General features: G+C 38.7%; 1 protein-coding gene across 3 annotated transcripts; it reads left to right on the forward strand.

The window, feature by feature from the left end:
• The first annotated feature begins 33 nt into the window (after window positions 1–33).
• MTERF3 (mitochondrial transcription termination factor 3) lies at window positions 34–22,244 on the forward strand. Of its 3 annotated transcripts, none has more exons than XM_003268332.3 (8): window positions 34–146; window positions 2,925–3,268; window positions 4,507–4,659; window positions 10,506–10,695; window positions 15,200–15,347; window positions 15,723–15,794; window positions 17,567–17,728; window positions 21,977–22,244. In XM_003268332.3, the coding sequence occupies exons 2-8, from the start codon at window positions 2,935–2,937 to the stop codon at window positions 22,169–22,171; spliced, it is 1,254 nt and encodes a 417-aa protein (XP_003268380.1). In that variant the 5' UTR covers window positions 34–146; window positions 2,925–2,934; the 3' UTR covers window positions 22,172–22,244. The 3 variants fall into 3 exon arrangements, with proteins under 3 accessions (XP_003268380.1, XP_030650859.1, XP_030650858.1); XM_030794999.1 differs by having other exon boundaries at window positions 4,542–4,659; XM_030794998.1 differs by lacking the exons at window positions 34–146; window positions 2,925–3,268 and adding an exon at window positions 3,420–3,433.

Consider the following 22,244-nt stretch of genomic DNA (forward strand, 5'->3'; position numbering starts at 1 on the left):
GCGCAGCCCACGTGGGCCGGGGAGCGCGGCTGCGCTGGGTAGGGCGGGCTGAGGAGCCGGCGTGCGGCGCGGCGGGACCGGGCGTGCGGCCCAGCGAGTCGGTCGGTCCCGGGGTCACCCGCTACGGGGCGCAGGCCTCGCCACAGGTAAAGCAGGAGCTGCCCCAGCACGAGGATCGCGCTCTTGGCGGGGGTTCAGGTTCCGGCGCACCCGCGTCCAGACCGCGCCCCAGGGCCTCAAGGGCCTTTAGGTCTTCGCGGCCCAGTCGAGGGTGATTGGTTTTGTTTTGTGTTTTTCCCTGGCTGATGTAGTGAAAACTCAACCATGCTGGCTAATTAGCGCAGTGTGAGAAGCCTCAGGGGGGGCTCTGCCTTCCTGCGCAAGTTTGGGGAACTGAAATGGGCTAAAATGGCCTAGGAAGTATTGAGAGGCCCTTTATTAGGAAGCTACCCCCATAACCTCCCTTTCTCTCCTGATTTCTTTTATATCATTTCGTAGGTAGAAATCTTGAACTCTATTTCAGTGCCTCTTTCTAGCGAAGCACTAGGCACTCATTGAGAACAGTATATATGAATTGTTAAGAGACTTCAGAGTTTCTTTAAGGGTTTTCTGTAATTTTTCTCATGAAAGGACCTTGTTAGAAGACTTCTGGTTACCACCTCACAGGGCTTTTATACACATCTGCACATCCCCTACCCGCTTTTGCATACTGTGTAAGCAAGTGAGTTAACTGTACTTGCCATTGATTTATTTCCATTCTGCAAACATAGAGCAGTACAAGGCTCTGGGAAAGTGGAGAATAGTCCCCGGAAGGGTGGATCCAGGGATGAGACCCAGCTCTGCTCTCGTGAATGAACAGTTAATCAATTGTTAAGATGTGTAGGCAGCAATGAAAAGATGTGGAGAAGATAGTGCACTTGTAAATAAAAATGCAAGGATAAACATTAGTTGTATGCACAAAGATCTTTTAATGACGGGGTGAAATTTGAAAGTGAGTCTTCCTGATGTTTATGTGGTATGGAGTGTGGAAAGGCTTCAGGATGAATTTGCGATTTCAAGAGTTTGAAGTAGGATGAAGTGCTTAGACGTCAAAAAATGTTAGAGCTGATAGGGGCCTTAAGAATCATCTTATTGTACCCCTAGCCTTTTAAAAAAGCATTATTTGAAGAATGGTTATTGACCCCCCCCCCCCATCATGGGCTAGACTGCTGCTTTTGTTAGACTGCTGCCAGAAACAGCCTTGTCAAAGTAGCACAACCGAGGTCTTTCAATTTAGTGCCCTTATGACTACCGTGCAGAGAATGAATGTTGTAGGTTTGAGGGAAAGCTTGGCACATTTGGAGGCCCATTTCCCACCAAAATCTAACAGAAACCACCTATCCCAGCAGGGTATTGTGAATACTTTTCTAAAATCATCGCAGAATGGGCCGAGCACAGTGGCTCACGCTTGTAATTCCAGCACTTTGGGAAGCCGAGGTGGGTGGATCACCTGAGGTCAGGAGTTCAAGGCCAGCCTGGCCAACATGGTGAAACCCCGTCTCTACTGAAAACACAAAAAATTAGCCGGGCATAGTAGCGGGCGGGGGTAATCCCAGCTACTCGGGAGGCTGAGGCAGGAGAATCACTTGAACCTGGGAGGCAGAGGTTGCAGTGAGCCAAGATGGTGCCGTTGCACTCCAGCCTGGGCAACAAGGGCGAAACTCCGTCTCAAAAAAAAAAATAAGAAGAATAATAAATAATTGCAGAATGAAAGGAAACTTTCACTTTTGTAAAATCTCTTTCAGCAAACTTCCCAAAACTACAGATCTCCAAGAGAAGATTAGACCCTCAAGTATTTGGTCTAATTTAGAGCATAAAACAAGCTGAATTCCACTACGTAGAAAAACAAAGTATAAAGTTGTAGGCAGCAATTAATTCAGCAGAATTTTTGTATTTGGTTGTGTAATCAATAATAATGGCTAACATTTATTGAGCATTTCTTATATCCTGACTCCATCCTGTGTTTTATGTGGATAATGTTATTTAACGTAAGATTATATGCATCAAATTTACCTTTCTAATTAGCTGGCTAAATATAAAATCCCTTCATATTCCTGGAGTTTAACATAGCACTAGCCTTTCCTGATAAAAATATTTTTGAAAACTACTTTTTCAGTCAAAATATGCAGGTATTAATTGCTGGTTGCTTATTTATTTCTGTCACTTGGTTTTGTTTACTAGTTTTGACCTTTTCTTTTTCAAGGCTTTTTTCTCCTTTCCTACAGTGAAACAAAACTTGACAAAACTGGTTTTGTTCAATTCGCTTTGGAAGAACAGCTTTATCTGTGAAGTAATCAACAGTGTTCAGCCCTGAGAATGAAGCAAGAAACTGCTTTCACTGTTCTATATATCAATTATAATATTTTGATGATTCATTTAGGACACAGTAGATTTCTGTTTTTTCATTTTGGGACAAATTTATATACATAAAATGTATTTGAATAATTCAGTGTTACTTTAATCAGCAATCTGCTGCGGAAACATCCTTCACACCAAATTTCAAGAACACTTAATTGCATCAGCTTATTCTTTTTAAATGATTAAATTAACAGATTAGTGAGGTCTGCAGTCACTTGAACATTTGCAGATTTTTGTTTTAAGCATTTTTCTTACACCAGTGTTGTTGCATTTTGTTTTTAAATTGTAAAGTATATCTTTATTTTTCCACTCAGAAGTTCCTGTCTGTTGGTTTGTAACTGAGATTGCCTTGTTGTTGGCTTTTCCTGTACATAAGAAACATCTATTTTAGACTAAATATATATTTAAACACCTTTCAATTAGAAAAAAATAATTTCCAGTTTATCTTTTTGTTGTTTGAATACTGTTTTAAACATTTAAGTAAATTAAATTTCTCTTCTTTTGACGGTTGTATCTTTCCTCTGTAGACTAAGAAAAATGGCTTTGTCAGCCCAACAGATACCCAGATGGTTTAACTCGGTTAAGTTGAGGAGCGTCATTAATGCTGCACAACTCACAAAACGTTTTCCTAGACCAGCAAGAACATTGTTACATGGCTTTTCTGCTCAGCCTCAGATATCCTCCGACAATTGCTTTCTCCAGTGGGGATTTAAGACTTACAGGACTTCCTCCTTATGGAATAGTTCCCAGTCTACTAGCTCAAGTAGTCAAGAGAATAATTCTGCCCAAAGCAGTCTGCTTCCTTCCATGAATGAACAGTCACAGAAGACACAAAATATATCCAGCTTTGATTCTGAGCTGTTTCTAGAAGGTAATTCTGAACTTTCAGTAAAGTCTCCCTTTCCCTACTTTGGCCATTTGAACAAGCTACCTGTTTACATTCTGCTAGCCCATTTCAGGTAATATTTTGTGCAAAGAAAGAAAAGGAATAATACCAGTTCTATTGATGAACTTCTATCATGTCTTTATTTTACTGGTAAGAAAAAAAGTTCGTGGGCTAACATGTAAGATTATTTTATAGCTACACATATAAGACATTTGCTTTCTAAATACTTTATTGTTTAGATTCTTAAAACAAAATTCTTCTAGTGGTAATTAGTTTTATTAGGGTATAATTATATCAAGTAAAATTCATCTTGTGGGATATATAGTTCTGTGAATTTTGACATACGCATTTAGTGTGTAACAACTACTGCAATCAACAAATAAAACAGTTATATTACTCCACAAAGTTCCCTCATGTCGCTTTTTAGTCAATCTTCTCCTTCCTATGGGTCCTATTCTAGGAATATTTCGCTGGTAAAGAAGTAATATAAGGTTAAGTAGAATATGAAGGAAAGAGAGCTGGGGAGAAGGCAGGGAGGAGATGCTGGCTATAAATGATGAGAAAGGATAGTTAATGATTAGAGGCAAAAAACAGAACAAAAGATCACAGATCTGATTCCTTAGCTTAAGGTAATGTGTAGTTCTAAGTGTCTTCCATGCTGCGTTTGACTTTAAAAAAACAAAAACAACTTCAGAATCAGGGCTGTACTACAGTCACATCTCCTGTAGAGAGGACTACAGGTTGTAGAAACAATCATAGAAGCCCTCTTAAAGGTGTATTTGAGGGTAACTTGGAAGAGAGGGCATTGGGTCAAAACAAAGACTTTCAGGATATGATTACTTTAATCCGTGCAATTCAGACTGTTGGCATATGTGTACTTTTGGCCAAGTTAACAGGCTATGGTAAACTCAATCTCTGTTTCAAAATTCACTTGAAAGTTAGGTGATTTTTAGCATTCTCGCCTACTGATTAAGTGAAGGAAAGGCATTGTGTGCTTTGAAATTTACCATCAAATTTCTAATCTTGGAGGAACAGTAGTTAGTCTGTCTAAATAGTTGTAACCTTACCTCTTAAAAGGTGAAAAATTGGGGGCTTGGATGTTTAATTCTAAAATGATGCCAAGATTTAACCACTGAAAGAAGCAAACAAGGGAAGAGCCGGTCTTTGTAGAAATAGTTTTAAGTGTGCATATTAGAGCACTAATTTGTTTCTCTCTTTCAAAGAACTGGATGAATTGCCTCCATTGTCTCCAATGCAGCCAATTTCGGAGGAAGAGGCTATTCAGATTATTGCAGACCCTCCATTGCCACCAGCTTCATTCACACTTCGAGACTATGTGGATCATTCTGAGACTCTGCAGAAGTTGGTTCTTCTAGGTAAGTTTGACTAAACTACAAGTACTTTTTGCACATAGTCTTCATTACTTTTTTTACTTTTTAAAATTAACAATGTAATCTATACTAAGTAGTATACAAACATAAGCAAAAGTCAAATAGTATAAAAAGGCTTCTAGTGAGAAACTGTATTCCTTGCCTCATCCTTGCTGATCTTGCGTCCTATTCCCCAGATGCATCTACTTAACTTGTGTCTTTCTTTCTGTTTGTGTTCAACCTCCTCATTTTAAAATAATTGTTTATAGTGCTGTTGTTTGGTTCATCAGTTTTAGACATCATTTGATCTCTTGTATGTACACATGTACTTTTCCTGTATTATTTTCAATTCTCTGAATATAAATTACAATTTTAGATAAATCATTAGTCTGACTATAAATATTGCTATCTGCCCTAACAAGAAGTATGCTATCATTATTTACCTTCCTGTACAAGTTTTCATTTTTCCAGCATTAATAGTTGCCTTGTTCTTCATTTGATGAATTGTTTTGTTTGTTTGTTTCTGGGGTTAAACTTTTCCATACCTTCCAGTAGCCTCTCAGGACAGTTTTTCCCAGGTAACCCTATCAGATGATGTATTTCATTTCTCCAGAGTGGATTGTTCCCTGCGTGTCCCACTACCCCGATCTCCTTCCTGAAGCCACTGTCCTCCTGATTTGAATGGTTTCTAGGCCTACTCTATAGCTGCCTTCGCTTTTTGACCATTAGGTTGCACTTGGATCTGGATAGCTTAAGGGAGCCAGGGGATCTCCCTCCAAACTTTCCGTTAGTCATCTTATTTTTAGTCTAGCATTTTATTACAAACTTTTGCTTTCCTCATTTCTCTGGGTTTGGTACTTCTTATACTTGATTCTCCCAGATAATGAATCTCCTTTCTCCTGGTGCATTGAGAGGAACTGGATTTGGGGGAGGTCAGATTTCTCCATACCCAATCCCCCAGTTTTTAGTCTGTACCTCACCTCTAATCTCTCAGATTTCTAGGGACTCCAATTTTGGAGACTTTTGAGTTTTTTGTGGTACTGATCACTTACCACTTGTCAGATTCTCATTTGCAGGCATTTCAGTGTCGTCTTTCTCCTCTCTGATAAAGCTGTTGCCATGTTTTCATCTGTTTTCAGATATGTGGGGATATAATCTCGTTTCCTCAAAGAAGCATCTTATCTTTTGTTTCTCATTCCCCATATTTTTGGGAGGTGATTTTTAGCAGGAGAGGAAAAAGAGAGACCTTTGCTCTGTTAGAAACTTTGGGGGTCATCCTTGATTTTTTTTTTTTTTTTTTTTTTTTTCAGACGAAGTCTCACTCTGTCTCCCAGGCTGGAGTGCAGTGGTGCCATCTCAGCTCACTACAACCTGCCTCCCATGTTCAAGCGATTCTCCCGCCTCAGCCTCCCTAGTAGCTGGGATTACAGGCGTGTGCCACCATGCCTGGCTATTTTTTGTATTTTTAGTAGAGACGAGGTTTCACCTTGTTGGCCAGGCCGATCTTGAACTCTTGGCCTCAAGCGATCTGCCCTCCTCGGCCTCCCAAAGTGCTGAGATTATAGGCATGAGCACTGCACTCGGCCTATCCTTGATTCTTATTGCTTTTGTCCCCTCCCTCTTTACATGTAATTTAACACCTTATCCTATGGATTCTACCCTCTCTATTTCTTTGAAATCCATCCACTTCTCTCATCCTACAGTCACTACCTTGTTTAGGTCCTCATTTGTCACTGAGTGGCTGCAGGAGCCTCCTATCTTGATAGTCTTCTCCTCAGCAGTATTGGCTCTGATATGTTTCCAGTGTTAGTGCTCTTTCTGAAATGCAGATCTAAGTCAGTGACCTATTTAAAATCCTTCAAAACCTTCCCATGGCATCAAAGCTTTTCCTGATTTGGCTTCTGCTTACCTGTTCAGCTTCATGGCTTGCCACTTCCCTCCTTTGTTTAGCCAACTCCAACAACTGGAGAGCATCACTGAAGTCCAAGTAACTTCTAAAGTGTCTTCTTGACCCTGCAGACAGAGTGACCCTCTTCAGGCTCTCATTTCACTCCCTGCTTACTTGGATCCTAGCACTAATGACACTATTATAATTGTATACTCATCTCTCTGTGCCCAGTTACCCAAATGTTACCCGTGTGTTTAGAATGGCCTTTGTTCTCAAGAAGCTTCAAGTCCTCAGAAACATCTAAATATATAAGAATAACTGGAATGCAAGGATGAAGGGCAAAGTGATAAGTCCCACATGAGAGATGCAAATAAAGCGTTCTGTGAATCAGCCTAAGTGTCCATCAGTGGATGAATGGTTAAAGAAAATATGGTATATTTATACATTGGAGTACTAGTCAGCCTTGAAAAAGGAAGGAAATCCTGTTATTTGCAACAACATGGATGAACCTGGAGGATGCTATGCTAAGTGAAATAAGCACAGAATGACTAATGCTATGTGATCTCACTTATATATGAAAGCTAAAAAAGTTGAACTCATAGGAGCACAGGGAGCTGGGGAGTGAGGGGGAGGAATGGGGAGTTGTTGGGCAAAGGGTACAAAGTTTCAATTAGACAGGTGGCATAAGTTTTGGAGACCTATTGTCCAGTATGATGATGGTAGTTAATAATAATGTATACTTGAAAATTGTTGAGAGTAGATTTTAAGTGTTCTCACCACACAAAAAAAATAATGAGTATGTAAGGTAATGAATATGTTAATTAGCTTGATTTAATCATTCCACTATGTATACAGATGTCAAAACATCATGTTGTATCCCATAAACATATAATTTAAAAAGTGTACATTCAGAGGCAGGAAAAAGATGACGTCTGCTGTGAGGAGACAGTCACCTTTCCTTTTGAAATAGCTTTCCTTGTCTTATGGCAGTGCTATGGATGATACAAGATAAACCTAAGACACAGTCCCTGTCTTTTTTTTTTGATACAGGGTCTTGCTCTGTTGCCCAGGCTGGAGTGCAGTGACACAGTCTTGGCTCATTGCAGCCTTGACCTCCTGGGCTCAAGTGATCCTCCCACCTCAGCCCCCCAAGTAGCTGGGACTATAGGCACATGCCTTCTGGGCTAATTTTTTTTTTTTTTTTTTTTTTATAGAGCGGGGTCTCACTGTGTTGCCCAGGCTGGTCTCAAACTCTTGGGCTCAAGCTTTTCTCCCACCTCGGCTTTCCAAAGTGCTGGGATAACAGGCATGAGCCACCGTGCCTGGCCTAGTCCTTAAGTCCTTATCTTTAAATAATTTACAGTATACTTACAGGTTTGGAATATATTTCAGCCATTCCTTTACCTGTATGCTGATACTTCAACAGCATGTCTTAGAAGTAACTTAAATAATAGTAACTTAGGGGAGCCTTATTTGCTCTGTCAAACAGTATTTTTGAGTACCCAAGTCCTAGTTTTTTCTCTGTTTGCTTCTGAGACCTGTTTTCTGCCTGATCTGTATCCCAGGAGGCCATCCCCTATGCACCAGGGCTCCTATGCCAGCTGGCTTCTTGGCAGCTTCAGCCAGTGGGAGGCATCTACAGGACAGAAGGTAGAAGGGCCAGGTGGGGATATTTTTCCCCTGTTCCTTCCCTACTTTGGGTCCTGTACCTGCCTCACTCCATGACAACAGCACTCTTGAGCAGCCCTTCCTTAATAGCCTCTAGTCCCTCTGCGCCCTGGTAACATTTTGCCTCCTTGCCTCTTTAGTGTTGAGAAGGCTCTTGTTTGTTCTCTGAAGGCTGCTCACACCGCTGTATAGAGTCCCTTCATTAAAGTCCTTGTCATTTGTACTTTCCAGGGCACGTTGTATAGCCTGCTAGACCCTGACTGATGTACCAAATATGTGTAACCATAACTGAATAAAATGGTAATATTCGTAATTACTGAACTGATGAGGTAAAGCCCAACTAGACTGGTCACCTAGAGGTTAGAATTGTGTACTATTCTTTTTTTATAACCCCAGTGCCTAAAAAAGTGCCTGGTCCATAGTGGGTATTCAGGGAATATTTTTTCAAGTTAATGAAATGAAGTGAGCCCAAGTTATTCGCATTGAGAGCAGCGTGCATTCCTGATGAGATTCTGCTCTCCCACTGCTGTTAAAAAGCAGCTTTTCAGGATTTCTGTTCGAGCACAGTCAGGGTGTGACAGCTCATGCTGAGCAAGGCACTTCAGTTCATGTCAGCTGTAATATTTAGTTAAATGTGAAGTCTGAACCCTTTATGTTATTTTTAAAGCATCTGCTCCCCCATTTATCACAGATTTTTGGAACTGGTTTTCATCTTATTTATTTGTCCATCTAATAATTGGATTTATTTTTCTACTAATATTATTTTTAAATTACAAAAGAATTACATCCGGTTGTCAAAAGAGCAGATATTATAAGAGAAGGACCTCTTACCCTCTCTTCGTTCCCAGTTCCACTTCTCAAAGGTAACCACTATTAACCAAATTGTGGAATAGTTTTCCAGACCTTTTTCTACACATAGGTCTTATACTATTCTGTAGTTAAACTTAATTTTTTTTTGTTTTTCTAGTAGAGTTAATATATGTTTAGATTCTTTATCTAGAATTGATATCTGTATAAGATATAAAGAGAATTTTTTTTTCAAAAGTATAGCTAGTGGTCCCATATATTTTAACAAATAGTCTATTTGATTTAAAATGCATTATTGTTGTGTAATAACATTTTTTAGTTTATTCTGGATCTGTTTCTCATCTTCATTGAGTGTGTGTATTAGTCTGTTTTCACACTGCTGATAAAGACATACCTGAGACTGGGCAATTTACAAAAGGAAGAAGTTTAATGGACTTACAGTTCCATGTGGCTGGGGAGGCCTCACAATTATGGCAGAAGGTGAAAGGCACATCTCACGTGGCAGCAGCCAAGAGAAGGGAGCTTGTGCCCGGAAATCCCCCTTTTTAAAACCATCAGATCTCGTGAGACTTATTCAGTATCACACAACAGCACAGCAAAGACTTCTCCCCATGATTCAGTTACCTCCCACCGGGTCCCTCCCATGACACATGGGAATTCAAGATGAGATTTGGGTGGGGACACAGCCTAACCATATACATTGTGTCTATGTGTATTTAATCCATTTTACTGTTCATGGGCATCTTATATCAATACCTGTTTAATATCAAGAAATTTGGATTTATAATTATATTTGGTTCTAATAATATTTGGAGTTATAATGAATATGACGATTTATTTTTTTGATTGTGTGATGCCATTAAGAAGTTTTAAATGTGGAGGTTTAAGGTTGTATACTTTCTGCTTTGTTGTATACTTGAAGGGCTATGTGTTCACTTGTTCTCACTCAGACATTTCTTGAGTTTCTTCAAGGGACTTGTCTCCATGCTAAAGACCTAGAGATTACAACGATGAGTAAGGCACAGGGTCATTTTTATTCCCCCTATGATGGGAATCATAAACATATTTTTAAAATAGTGCTTATAACTAAGGAAATAATAAAATCTTCAAAGAAAGTAACATTTTGTTCATATTGTTTGTTACCCTGCAGAATTACCAGTTACTATGGGGTTCATTAGGGACTGACAAACATTCTGAAACAATATTCAAGAAACCTTAGACAAAGGTTCCTTATGACTTAGTGGATTTGTTCTGGGGGGAAATGTAGCACTAAATGCTCTATTTTCCTCTGTACTTGATTTTTAAAATAAATACTATGTTGTTTCTGCAACCAACTTAGTTTAAAAATATTTAGAAGTTTCTGTTGATCTATCTCAGTGCTCCTTTGGCTAGGTATTGATCTCCATCAGTAATTTCTTGTGCTTATGTATGTGAGTTTAATGGGTGAACTAAGAAGTCATCTTCAAACAGTATTTATAATTTATTATAGGCGTGGATTTGTCCAAGATAGAAAAACATCCAGAAGCAGCAAACCTCCTTCTGAGACTGGATTTTGAAAAAGACATCAAGCAAATGCTTCTGTTTCTTAAAGATGTGGGTATAGAGGATAACCAACTGGGAGCATTCCTGACAAAAAATCATGCAATTTTCTCTGAAGACCTTGAAAATCTGAAGACCAGGTGGGACTTTTTTAAAAGGATTCTCATATAACCTAAGAAGTGGTTATGAAGGAAATATATGTGGAAGTTATTCTTTAAGTCTCTGCTGCACAAGGGTCTACTGAGATAATGAACATGAATGTTATTTTTTGTTATAGACCTTCTTTGATCTAAATTAAGTATTTACAACAGTTTTTTTATTCAGGTACCCATTATTATTATTATTATTATCATTATTATTATTTGAGATGGAGTCTCGCCCTGTCGCCCAGGCTGGAGTTGAGTGGCAAAATTTCGGCTCACTGTAACCTCCACCTCCCGGGTTCAAGTGATTCTCCTGCCTCAGCCTCCCAAGTAGCTAGGTGACTACAGGTGGCCACCATGCCCAGCTAATTTTTGTGTTTTTAGTAGAGATGGGGTTTCATCATGTTGGCCAGGCTGGTCTCGAACTCCTGACCTCAAGTGGTCTGCCCATCTTGGCCTCCAAAGTGCTGGGATTTTACAGGCATGAGCCACCCTGCCTGGCCCCATTATTATTTTTATGTTTTCAACTTATTACTGAGTCAGTAATTAACTCTTTCTCTTTAGAAACTAGAATAAGTTTTTTTCTAAAAAAAATCCATCAACAAATAGCTAACTTATCTGAGAGTGCACTTAAAGATATGATCTTTTGTAGTTTTTGTCTGGCCAATTTTTGTTGTTAGACATTTGAGATTGTCTTGGCAAATTACTGTATAATTTGCTTAATCATATCCATAAGTTGGCTATTTTGGTTGTTCCTTGTTTTCTTCTTAAGGAGCACTTTTATAAACATATCTGTGCTTCACTTAACATTCAAAGAATTATTGAATTTGTGAAAATAAATACAGTGAGATATTGATCTGTGAGGTAAGAATCCTGCTAGGCATTGGGAATACCACAGAGAACAAGGCAAAACCCCTGTCCCTAAGTTAACATTTTGAATTCATCATTGCCCCCACCTGTCACAACCCAGTCTGTATTCCCAAGATTCACTGAATACCCTTTTGCCCGACTCAGAAATATTGGTATTAACTTGCCTTCTCTTCTTTTATCATCTACATCCAATAAATCATGAAAGCCCATCAGTTCTTCTCTTCTTATAACTCAAATCAGTCATGACATTTCTCTGAATCTTTGCTTTGACTATTTTGCCTCAGTTCCCCATAATATCACACCAAGATAACTGCAATGGTCTCCTAATTGGTCTGCCTCTAGTCATGACCCTCCAGACTGTTCTCCACACTGATGTTGATTCTCACTACATTTCAGAATGCTTTGCGATTCCTTAAACCATCATAGTCTAATGTCTTTTCTCGGAATTAGGAAAAAAAACAAAACAAAAACCGCATTTATTAAATTGAACATTTGAACCCTTCTATATGTGAGACACTGGCCTAAACTTTAGACATCAAAGACAGTCTTTCCCTTCATGAGAGTGATAGTCTGGTGTAATATAGATAGGCTATCACAATACAGAGGGGAGAGAGAATGATTCTAAGAAACTCATCTGACATATCCAGCTCTAGTCTTCCTGGCTGTCAGGAACACTAATTCCCTCTGCAGTCAAAAACCAGCCTGCCCTTTTTGCTCAAGATTTATTCCAAGAAAGCATGAATACCAGGAGGTAGTGATAATTTCACAGGCTGCACCGTTATTGTTAATAGCCCCTTTGTACATGGGAGTCACAGAGAGGTTAAATAATTTGCCCAAGATTACATACCGTTAGCATAAGTAGCAGAGTAAGTGGTTTCAACCCCAGTTAATCAAACTCCAGGGTTCTGACTGCTACATACTGTCTCTACATTTAATTCTTTGAAGGAAACTTAAGCTTAATAGCTTAAGTTACTTGCTCAAGCCATACATGCGCCTAACAACTGAGGACTATTCTCACATAGGTAGCATAGTCCATTGATTCCTAAACCTGGCTGGCTATCAAATTAAGCTGTAGAACATTTTTTTAAAATTACTTAGAATTTTTTAATAGGTAATTCAGCCACATGTATTCAAAAGAGTATACAGTAAAAAATACTGAATAAACACAGGTATGAGAACCTTTATTTAAATGAACTTTGTTTCTGGTTCTGATATATGCAGGAGTCTTATTTCTATAACAGCACTGATTTCATGTACTTATTTTTTAAATAAAAAGTTATATTTAAAAAATCCTTGTAGAATTTTCAAATGAATAATTGGCATTTAAATTATTTAAATACTCTTTTTTTGGTTGGGTGGGCCTTATATCTCGATTTTTTATTGGAAAAATCATTACAATGTAGACAATAGTTTTAATAATTTTTTAATCAAATGTTGAACCTTGCTGCCAAAAAAACAAGTAATACCTCCTTTTCTCCTACTTTGTCCCTTGGCCTTTCAAGACCCACCTATCGACACAGCTACTGTTATCAGGATTTTTTGTTCGACCTTCTAGGAATGTTCTATAAAGCATATATCTGTGTATACACACATGAATACAAATACATAACAATTGGTAGCATTTATATATACTATTCTGTATCCCACTATCTTACCTTCACTGTATCTTGGAGATTATTTTTTCTTGGTGCTGCCTATTCTTTTTAACTCTAGTACAGTCCATGCTGTGGACTATTGATAAGCATGGAGTATGTTTCCAGTCCACTGTTAGGACAAGGCTGTAGTGACTTACCTTGTAGATACTTCTGAAAAATCACACGTATTGGTGTCTCTCTGTAGGACGTATTTCTAGAAGTGGAAATGCTAGGTCAAAGGGTATGTTCATCTGTAACTTCAATAGATATTGCCAAATTATCCGTCATAGGGGCTGTTTTCCAGTTTATACTCTCCCCAACAGTGTACAGAAGTGCCAGCTTCCCTGTTATCCTCACAAATACAGTGCTATCACACTTTGCTTTCAGTTGATTGTATAGATAAAAAGATACTTTATTTGTTGGTTTGGAGCATCAGATATTGAAACATGGAATGTTGTTTGGAGCATTTTTCATATGTTGAATTTCTGTTTACATTTCCTTTTCTGTAATATATCCTTTGCTATTTTTTAATCAGGCTTTTTTCTTTTTTGGTAAACGTTCTTTTGTATATGAAGAAAATTAGTTCTGTCTCTGAGACATGTTGCAGATATTTTTCCTAGATTGTCACTTGCCTTTTGACTTCATTTATAGTGGGGTGTGTTTTTTTTGTTTTGTTTTGTTTTGCCATGCATTAAACATTTTTATATACTTAAATTTATAAATATTTTAACTATTTTTAAAGGAGTAATAGTCATGTGATTATAAAGTAATATAAGTTTTGGTATATAGTATAAAAATACCATAGGCTTTAGATGTAGGCATGCCTGAGTTCACATCTTAGTTTTGTCAGTAATTAGGTGATGATCTCAGACAAGTTATTTAACTTCCCTGAATCCATGTTTCCTCAAATGTAATGTGGAAAATTTACTTGGCTCACAAGCTTTTTTGTTTTTCTGGTTAGAATTAAACAAAAGAATATCCTGATATATTTTAAACATTTAGTAAAACTATCTTTTACTATGTTCTTAGATTTTTAAAAAATGTTATTTTATAGCCAAACTTTCTATATTTTACTAACTTACATAGTTTGATCTTCAAAAACTTAGCAGGAAAATCTCTCAGTTAACAAAATACATATTGAAAGACTGTAGTAAAAATCATCTATAAAAATACATACTCAGGCCAGGCGTGGTCACTCAAGTGTAATCCCAGCACTTTGGGAGGCCGAGGTGGGCAGATCACTTGAAGTCAGGAGTTCGAGACTAGCCTGGTCAACATGGTGAAACCCCATGCCTACTAAAAATACAAAAATTAGCTGGGTCTAGTGGTGGGTGCCTGTAATCCCAGCTACTTGGGAGGCTGAGGCAGGAGAGTCACTTGAACCTGGGAGGCGGAGGTTGCATTGAGCCAAGATCATGCCACTGCACTCCAGCCTGGGCAACAGAGCGAGACTCTTCCTGAAAAGAAAAGAATAGAAGAGGGGAGGGGATGGGGCTCAGTAAATATACTAACCTAAAAAATGCCTCTCTCAGTTACAACCATTATTTCCTTAATTTTCTTAATTTGTGTTATTTTGTTAATTTGTGTTTTTCTGTTCTTATCCAAAAAAAAAAAAAAAAATCTTAAGAAGTAGCTATTTCATTCTTTCTTACCAGGTAATAAACCAGATTAATTGAAAGGAGAATCTAAAGGTTGGTGCAAAAGTAATCATGTTTTTGCTATTGAAAGTAATGGCAAAACCGCAACTAATACCTATTAGTGGATTTCAGAATTATTTTCTGTTTTTAAGTATAAATGGAAACCATCTAGAGTTGGGTGAATGCTTGTTTTGTTTTAAACATGCTTTTGCCATTGTTACAGAATGGTTTTATTTAGTTCGTAATTTAGGGTGTGGGAGCCTTTTTAAAAATAGCTGTTACTTTGGAAAGCAGCATGAGACGCCATCTCAAAAAAAAAATGTAAATGTTTATCACGTGTATGTATTTATGTTTCTCTAGGGTGGCTTATCTGCATTCAAAAAATTTCAGTAAAGCAGATGTTGCACAGATGGTCAGAAAAGCACCATTTTTGCTGAACTTTTCAGTGGAAAGACTGGATAACAGATTGGGATTTTTTCAGAAAGAACTTGAACTTAGTGTGAAGAAGGTAAAGAAAAGGAGAGAATTTGTTTATTTCCATGTCAGGTACATTTTAGTAGCTGATAGATGTCATGTTCCTAACAGATGCCTGGCCCATGTGAATCATATAAATTCCTGGTATTTTTTGTACAAAATTGAATTATCCTGCTAGTTTGAACATAGAGCTCCATCATCTTATAATACTTAATCAAACTGGCTCCATCAGTTTTTGTTTTATTTTTTTCCAAACAGTACTAATCTTATATATTCCTGGGGTTCCTATCGTTTTTCTGATTGGGTCATATTTTAAGTTTTAACTTTGTATCTTAATAATGCCTTAATTTTCCAAACTAGTTAAAGATGCACATACAGTAATACTAGATTGTTTTGTTTGCAACCACAGACTAGAGATCTGGTAGTTCGTCTCCCAAGGCTGCTAACCGGAAGTCTGGAACCCGTGAAAGAAAATATGAAGGTAGGACAACTTTAGGCTTTTCAGAAATCAGTTTCTTTAAGTGTTAAAATCCTCTGAAGAGAACAGATTTTGCTATTGTCATCTAAAAGAAAAGTAGACTTTAAGTTATTTCTAAAAAGAGAAATAGGAAATTATCTTTAACAAATGTCTAGCAAGCAGTTTGTTTCAGTTAATATTTTCACATTGACCAGGTATTAACATGAGTAAATCACCTTGCAGACATTGATACCCACAATCCTAAAGCATTAGATAGGGATATAAGTGGTACCCTGAAACTGCTTCTGTTGCCCAGTGTGGGAGTCTGACGTCTTTGTTACCTGGGCAGTGTTACCAGTCTACGAAAGTACTCCTGTTGGCCAGCATGACAGTCTGTGTATGTCTCAGGGAGTTTTGGAGGCTGGATCCAAAAGACTTCTGTGAAAAGAGTAGCAGCCAGCACATTGTTCTCCTTTGCACCTGTCCCAATTGCCAACTCTCATTCTATCACAGAATGTACCAGACACTCTTTACTGTCCTTCCTCCAAGAGAATAAGATGAAGCCAAGAGCAGCTGACTGGTTAGTATATAAAGCTGTAGTAGTATTTGAAATATTATATAAGGGCTGTTTTCTGAGGTGAACAGTTCAGTCATTGAAGAAATCTTTATTGAGCTCCTGCCCAAGCGCCATGCTGAGGAGACAGCTCCTCCTCCCAAGGAGCTTACAATCTAGTGGGGGATCAAATCCAGAGTGATGGGGGCAGTTACTTGGTGGGGGCACACAGGACACTATGAAAGCCAATAGAGGACCTGGCCCATGTTCGGTTGTTTAGTTCCTCATCTCTGCTTGGAAAGTTGACATGTCGTTTTTCAGACAACACATATGTGGGTATACTTGGGAGAAAAAGCTCAAAAAGCATTTTGAAGATCCTGCTGCTGAAGGATCTGTTTGGTGTTGGGCCCATGCCTCTGACCTGCAGCCCTCCCATGTCACTCATTCTCTCTTGTAATTATGGTTGCCCCTTTGGTGATCTTCATGACCATCACTGTGTAGCTCTTTCTCAGCAGAGGGGTTTGAAATTCCGGTGACCCCAGGAGCCGGAAGCTGTAATTCCTTGAAGGCACTGGCATAGCTGTCTCCAAATTTTAAAATGTTATTTTAAGTTTAAAAGAATCATGGTCAGGCATGGTGGCTCACACCTGTAACCCTGGCATGGGAGGCTGAGGTGGGCAGATCACTTGAGGTCAGGAGTTTGAGACCAGCCTGGCCAACATAGTGAAACCTCATCTCTACTGAAAATACAAAAATTAGCCAGGCATGGTTGTGGGCACCTGTAATCCCAGCTACTTAGAAGGCTGAGGCAGGAGAATCACTTGAATCCAAGAAACAGGTTGCAGTAAGCTGAGATCGTGCCATTGCACTCCAGCCTGGATGACAAAGCGAGACTTCATCTCAAAAAAAAAAAAAAAATCATGGCCAGGGGTGGTGGCTCACACCTGTAAGCACTTCGGGAGGCCAAGGTGGGTGGATCACTTGAGGTCAGGAGTTCAAGATCAGCCTGGCCAACATGGTGAAACCCTGGCTGTACTAAAAATACAAGAATTAGCCAGATGTGGTGGCATTCCTCTGTAGTTCCAGTTACTTGGGAGACTGAGGCAGGAGATCATGCCACTGCACTCCATCCTGGGCAACATAGCGAGCTCCATCTCAAAAAAAAAAGAATCAGCGCAGCCTTGCCATGGTACCAAAATAGCTATTTCTACTTACGATTCATAGCAAATTTACTTTCTTTTAGGTTTATCGTCTTGAACTTGGTTTTAAACATAATGAAATTCAACATATGATCACCAGAATCCCAAAGATGTTAACTGCAAATAAAATGAAACTTACTGAGACGTTTGATTTTGTGCACAATGTGATGAGCATTCCCCACCACATCATTGTCAAGTTCCCACAGGTAATGCCACTCACAGCTCTCTCTGTAAGCGCTGCCCTTGCGCTTTATTCGGAGCTGCTCTCCAGCTGCATAGTTCTGTACACTGGGAACAGTTTATAACTTGCAGGGCGCAAATGTCCATCTCCTGAGGAGAAGTCAGTGATTAGTCTCTTTCCCTGGAGTTTCTACCTAGCCCTAGTTCTGATTGTTGGAATCAGGCCAACAAATCTAATGTAGTCTCTCTCATGTTTTTGTCTACTTGACTTTGGAATAGATCACTTCCCTTAAAGGTCCTTTCACTGCTACGTGTACTTTTTAGTCACAGTTTATTTAAATTCATGAATCAATAAGCCATATTGTAATGATCCCCATCCCAATATAAAAGTGATCCAGTTTGCCATCATGCCAAAGCCGTAATTATATTTTCTAAGCTAATCAAGCTTTCATATTCTTTACCTAGTGAGTGACATTATCTGCTGTTCACAAGAATATTAATCTTGAATATTGACTCTTTAAAAGCAGAAACTTTGTCTGATTTATACACTGCCAAATCCTCAGTGCCTAGAACTACACCTGGCACTAAGTAGGCACACAATTAATATTTGTTGAACAAATGAATGATTGGATTTTATCAAAGTAATCCTTTTTTCCTATTTCCTATGCAAATAGCCACTCAGTATTTATTGGATAAATGACAAACTGAATTTTTATTTAAGTGATCCCTCTACTCCATTTGCTGGAACACATGTGTTCCTGTTTTTGAAAAAAGATGGGTAAAAGAAATATGACCTTAATACAACTCTCAGAACTAGATTGCATTAGGTCCAGTTCCTTCACATACAGCTATATTTATTTGCCTATTATACTTCACTAGGAATGGGCCTCTAATATAGGATTTTCCTATTTTACCTAATGTAAATATACTCATTATAGAAGTGTTAGAAGCCTACAATTTTGTGAATTTGGCTCATGGAGTAATTGTGAAATAATCTTCAACGAAAAAGCAATGACAATTTGTTTTTCCCTGGCTTGATGCGTAATTCATTTTTCCAGTATATCACTGAGCATGCATCAGTGCTACACGTTGGGCACTGAGGATACAATAGTCAAGCAGACATGGTCTCTGTTCTTGTGGAACTTACAATCGAGTGTGGAAGACAGGTTTAAAAATAGAATTGCTTTATATGATGGTAAAGAGTCCTAACCAGAGCTCCTACAGTGTGATTTAGAAGCGGTAGGAGAATTATGGAAGTAATAATAGCAATTGAGTACTTACTGTGTGCCAGCTCTATCTTTATTGCTTTATTTGTATTAACAGTTAATTCTCACAACCACCATATGAGGCAGATGCTATTATTGCCCCTATTTTACACATAAAGAACTTAAGCTTAAAGAGATTTAAGTAACCTGTCCAAGGTTACCCAAGTAACAAGGTTGGGGCAGAACCACAGTTAGAACTCCAACAGTCCAGTTTAAAAACCCAAGCCCTTTACTAGGATCTGCTAGAAGTACATTCGAGTTGTCTGTAGAAGAGTGAGTGGTGTTTAAAAGATGGAGATGAGCTTTCCAAATAGAAGAAATTATAAGCTGACCAGATGCATCAAAATCACTAAAAAAAACACAGATTTTAGGCACCTCAAACCCTTGCCTCTGAGATGCTCTGTTGTAGAATTGTGGCTTCCAAATTGGGATTCTCAGATTCCTAGAGTCTAGGTGGAATTATTGGGGGAAAAAACCAGAAAAATAAAAAGCTTATTAATGAAAAAATACATTAATGGACAGTGAGGCTGTGAACGGGCTGATATAGACTTTAAATTTTTGGCTGGTGTTTAAATCTCAGTGGCGTGGAACTAATTTTCTCATGCAGATAATATTCCTGGTTGGCAGATCTGACTTATGATTAATTAAAAATGGGGAAAGAAGTATAACTTAATAACTATGGTTAATTTAGTCATTTCAAAGAAGAGACCGTGGAAGGTAAAGGATAACAAAAGCAGTTTTAGGGTAATTAATGTGAAGAAATCACTAGGCTAAGGAAAGAGGTTATATTCAGGATCCCCCGAAACCTTGGCTCTCCCCTTCCTCTGTGACTTTCTGTGAAGGCAAAGCTGAAGTCCACCTTAGGATTAGAGGAGACCAATAATTCTCAGGCTAGGGGCACTTTTTTTAACTGTGAAGAATTTAATATGTCATTAATAGGATAAAATTTTTGTGCCAATGGCAAAGTAGCCCCTGGTGGCCAACCACCCTCCCCCCATACCACCACACCCATAAAAAAAGAAGGGAGAAACACCGCAATCTGAGCAGTAGCTTTTGGACTTGAAAGAGTACACAACTCTCTAATGATGGAGTAACTTAGGACCGCTGGAGAAGTAAACATATAATATCTGCTCATAAGCTAAATAAATGCTTTGAAGTGTTATTATATTTAGGAAATTAGTAATAGTTTAGGAGCACCAGAACCATTTGTGGTTTTGTCTGTTGTTGGGTGATAGTTGTTTTTCGTTTTTTGTTTTTTTGTTTTTTTGTTTTGAGACGGAGTCTGGCTCTGTTGCCAGGCTGGAGTGCAGGGGCGTGATCTTGGCTCACTGCAACCTCCGCCTTCTGGGTTCAAGTGATTCTCTTGCCTCAGCCTCCCGAGTAGCTGGGACTACAGGCGACTGCCACCATGCCCAGCTAATTTTTGTATTTTTAGTAGAGATGAGGTTTCACCATGTTGGCCAGGATGGTCTCAAACTCTTGACTTCGTGATCTGCCCACCTTGGCCTCCCAAAGTGCTGGGATTACAGGTGTGAGCCACTGCACCCAGCCGGGTGACAGTTTTTTAAGCCAAGAATCACTGCATAGGAGTCATACTTCTAAAAAAAAAAAATCTATCTAAAACCTCTTACATCTTCATTATCCATAATATTGTGATCATGGGAATTTAGTTATCAGAACAAGGGCAGAATAGCAGAGACTGAAAAGGGAGATGTTCTGTTTCAAAAGCAAGGCAAACCCATGTTGAGGTAGCACCCTGTACTTTTTTTAGGCACTCTTCTCACAGTACTTTGGGTTTCAACAATTGCTTTTCATAGTGTCCTTTCCAACTGATCTGTTACTGTTTCCACTTGAATATAGGGAAAGAGGCCTAGGGGTTATGTGTCACATCGCGTGTTCACATTATATCTGTAACAGCCAAGAGGAGAGCTTGAGGCAGGCATAATATTGAAAGGGCTTCCTCTGAGCTTTGCCAGGGAACCTCACAGATTTCTCAGGCTTCAGGGCTGTAGCTCAAGTCTGGCCAGATCTCCCATTTCTCTCTTCTGTCTGTAGCTGGCTGTAGAGCCTTGCCTGCTTCTCACTCCTTTCTAAAGTTGCTGCTGCTCACTCTAGTTTTTAGGAGTTTTACTTTGAGGCAGGTAAGACATAACTTTCCCTAGTTGCTCTCCCAGAGGTCAGATTCATTTCATTTTGATTCTAGTTAAGGGGAGGAGTGCGAATTTGAAAAAAGGGAGAGAAAGAGGTGTTACAGATTATGAAATCTTATAAATTTTTTTATAATAACATCTTAATCTCTAACATTGGTTCTCAAACTTGGTAGATATCAGAATCATCTAGAGGGCTTGTTAAGACAGATTTCTGGGTTCTGCTCTCAGAGTTGCTGATTAAGTAGTTTTGGGGTGAGGCTTGAGGATTTGCCCTTTTTTTTTTTTTTTTTTTTTTTTTTAGATGGAGTCTTATTCTGTTGCCCAGGCTGGAGTGCAGTGGTGCGATCTCAGCTCACCGCAACCTCCGTCTCCTGGGTTCAACCAATTCTCCTGCCTCAGCCTCCCGAGTAGCTGGGATTACAGGCATGCGCCACCACACCCAGCTAATTTTTGTATTTTTAGTAGAGACAGGGTTTTGCCATGTTGGCCAGGCTTGTCTTGAACTCCTGACCTCAGATGTTCCGCCTAGCTCAGCCTCACTACAGGCGTGAGCCACTGCGCCCGGCCGAAGATTTGCTTTTTTAACACATTCTCCTCTGTCTCTGGAGCACTCAATCTTCTTTGCCCACAGTATAGCCCTTAATTATTTTCTTATTGTTTTGTATGTTGATTTTGAATCCCTTTTTCTAGTTTCTTCACAGAAAATATAGGATTTAAATCCTCTGGCATTTATCCTACTTACTGAACACATGGTCAGTACTTTGTATTGATTAACCTATTAAAATTTTTCCCAAGTAAACTTTTTAATATTTCATCCTCCAGTGTGTAGTGTTTTTTAAAAACTTTTTTTCTTTTCTAGGTATTTAATACAAGGCTGTTTAAGGTCAAAGAAAGACACTTGTTTCTTACCTATTTAGGAAGAGCACAGTATGATCCAGCAAAACCTAACTACATCTCTTTGGACAAACTAGTATCTATTCCTGATGAAATATTTTGTGAAGAGATTGCCAAAGCATCAGTACAAGACTTTGAAAAATTCTTAAAAACGCTTTAGATTTTTATGTATGTTAAAATGCAGTATTGTAAAGTGAATATATATATGAATAAATGAATATATTTTTAAATGC

Source organism: Nomascus leucogenys, chromosome 16 (genome assembly GCF_006542625.1).
Source record: "Nomascus leucogenys isolate Asia chromosome 16, Asia_NLE_v1, whole genome shotgun sequence".
Taxonomy (NCBI): Eukaryota; Metazoa; Chordata; class Mammalia; order Primates; family Hylobatidae; genus Nomascus; species Nomascus leucogenys.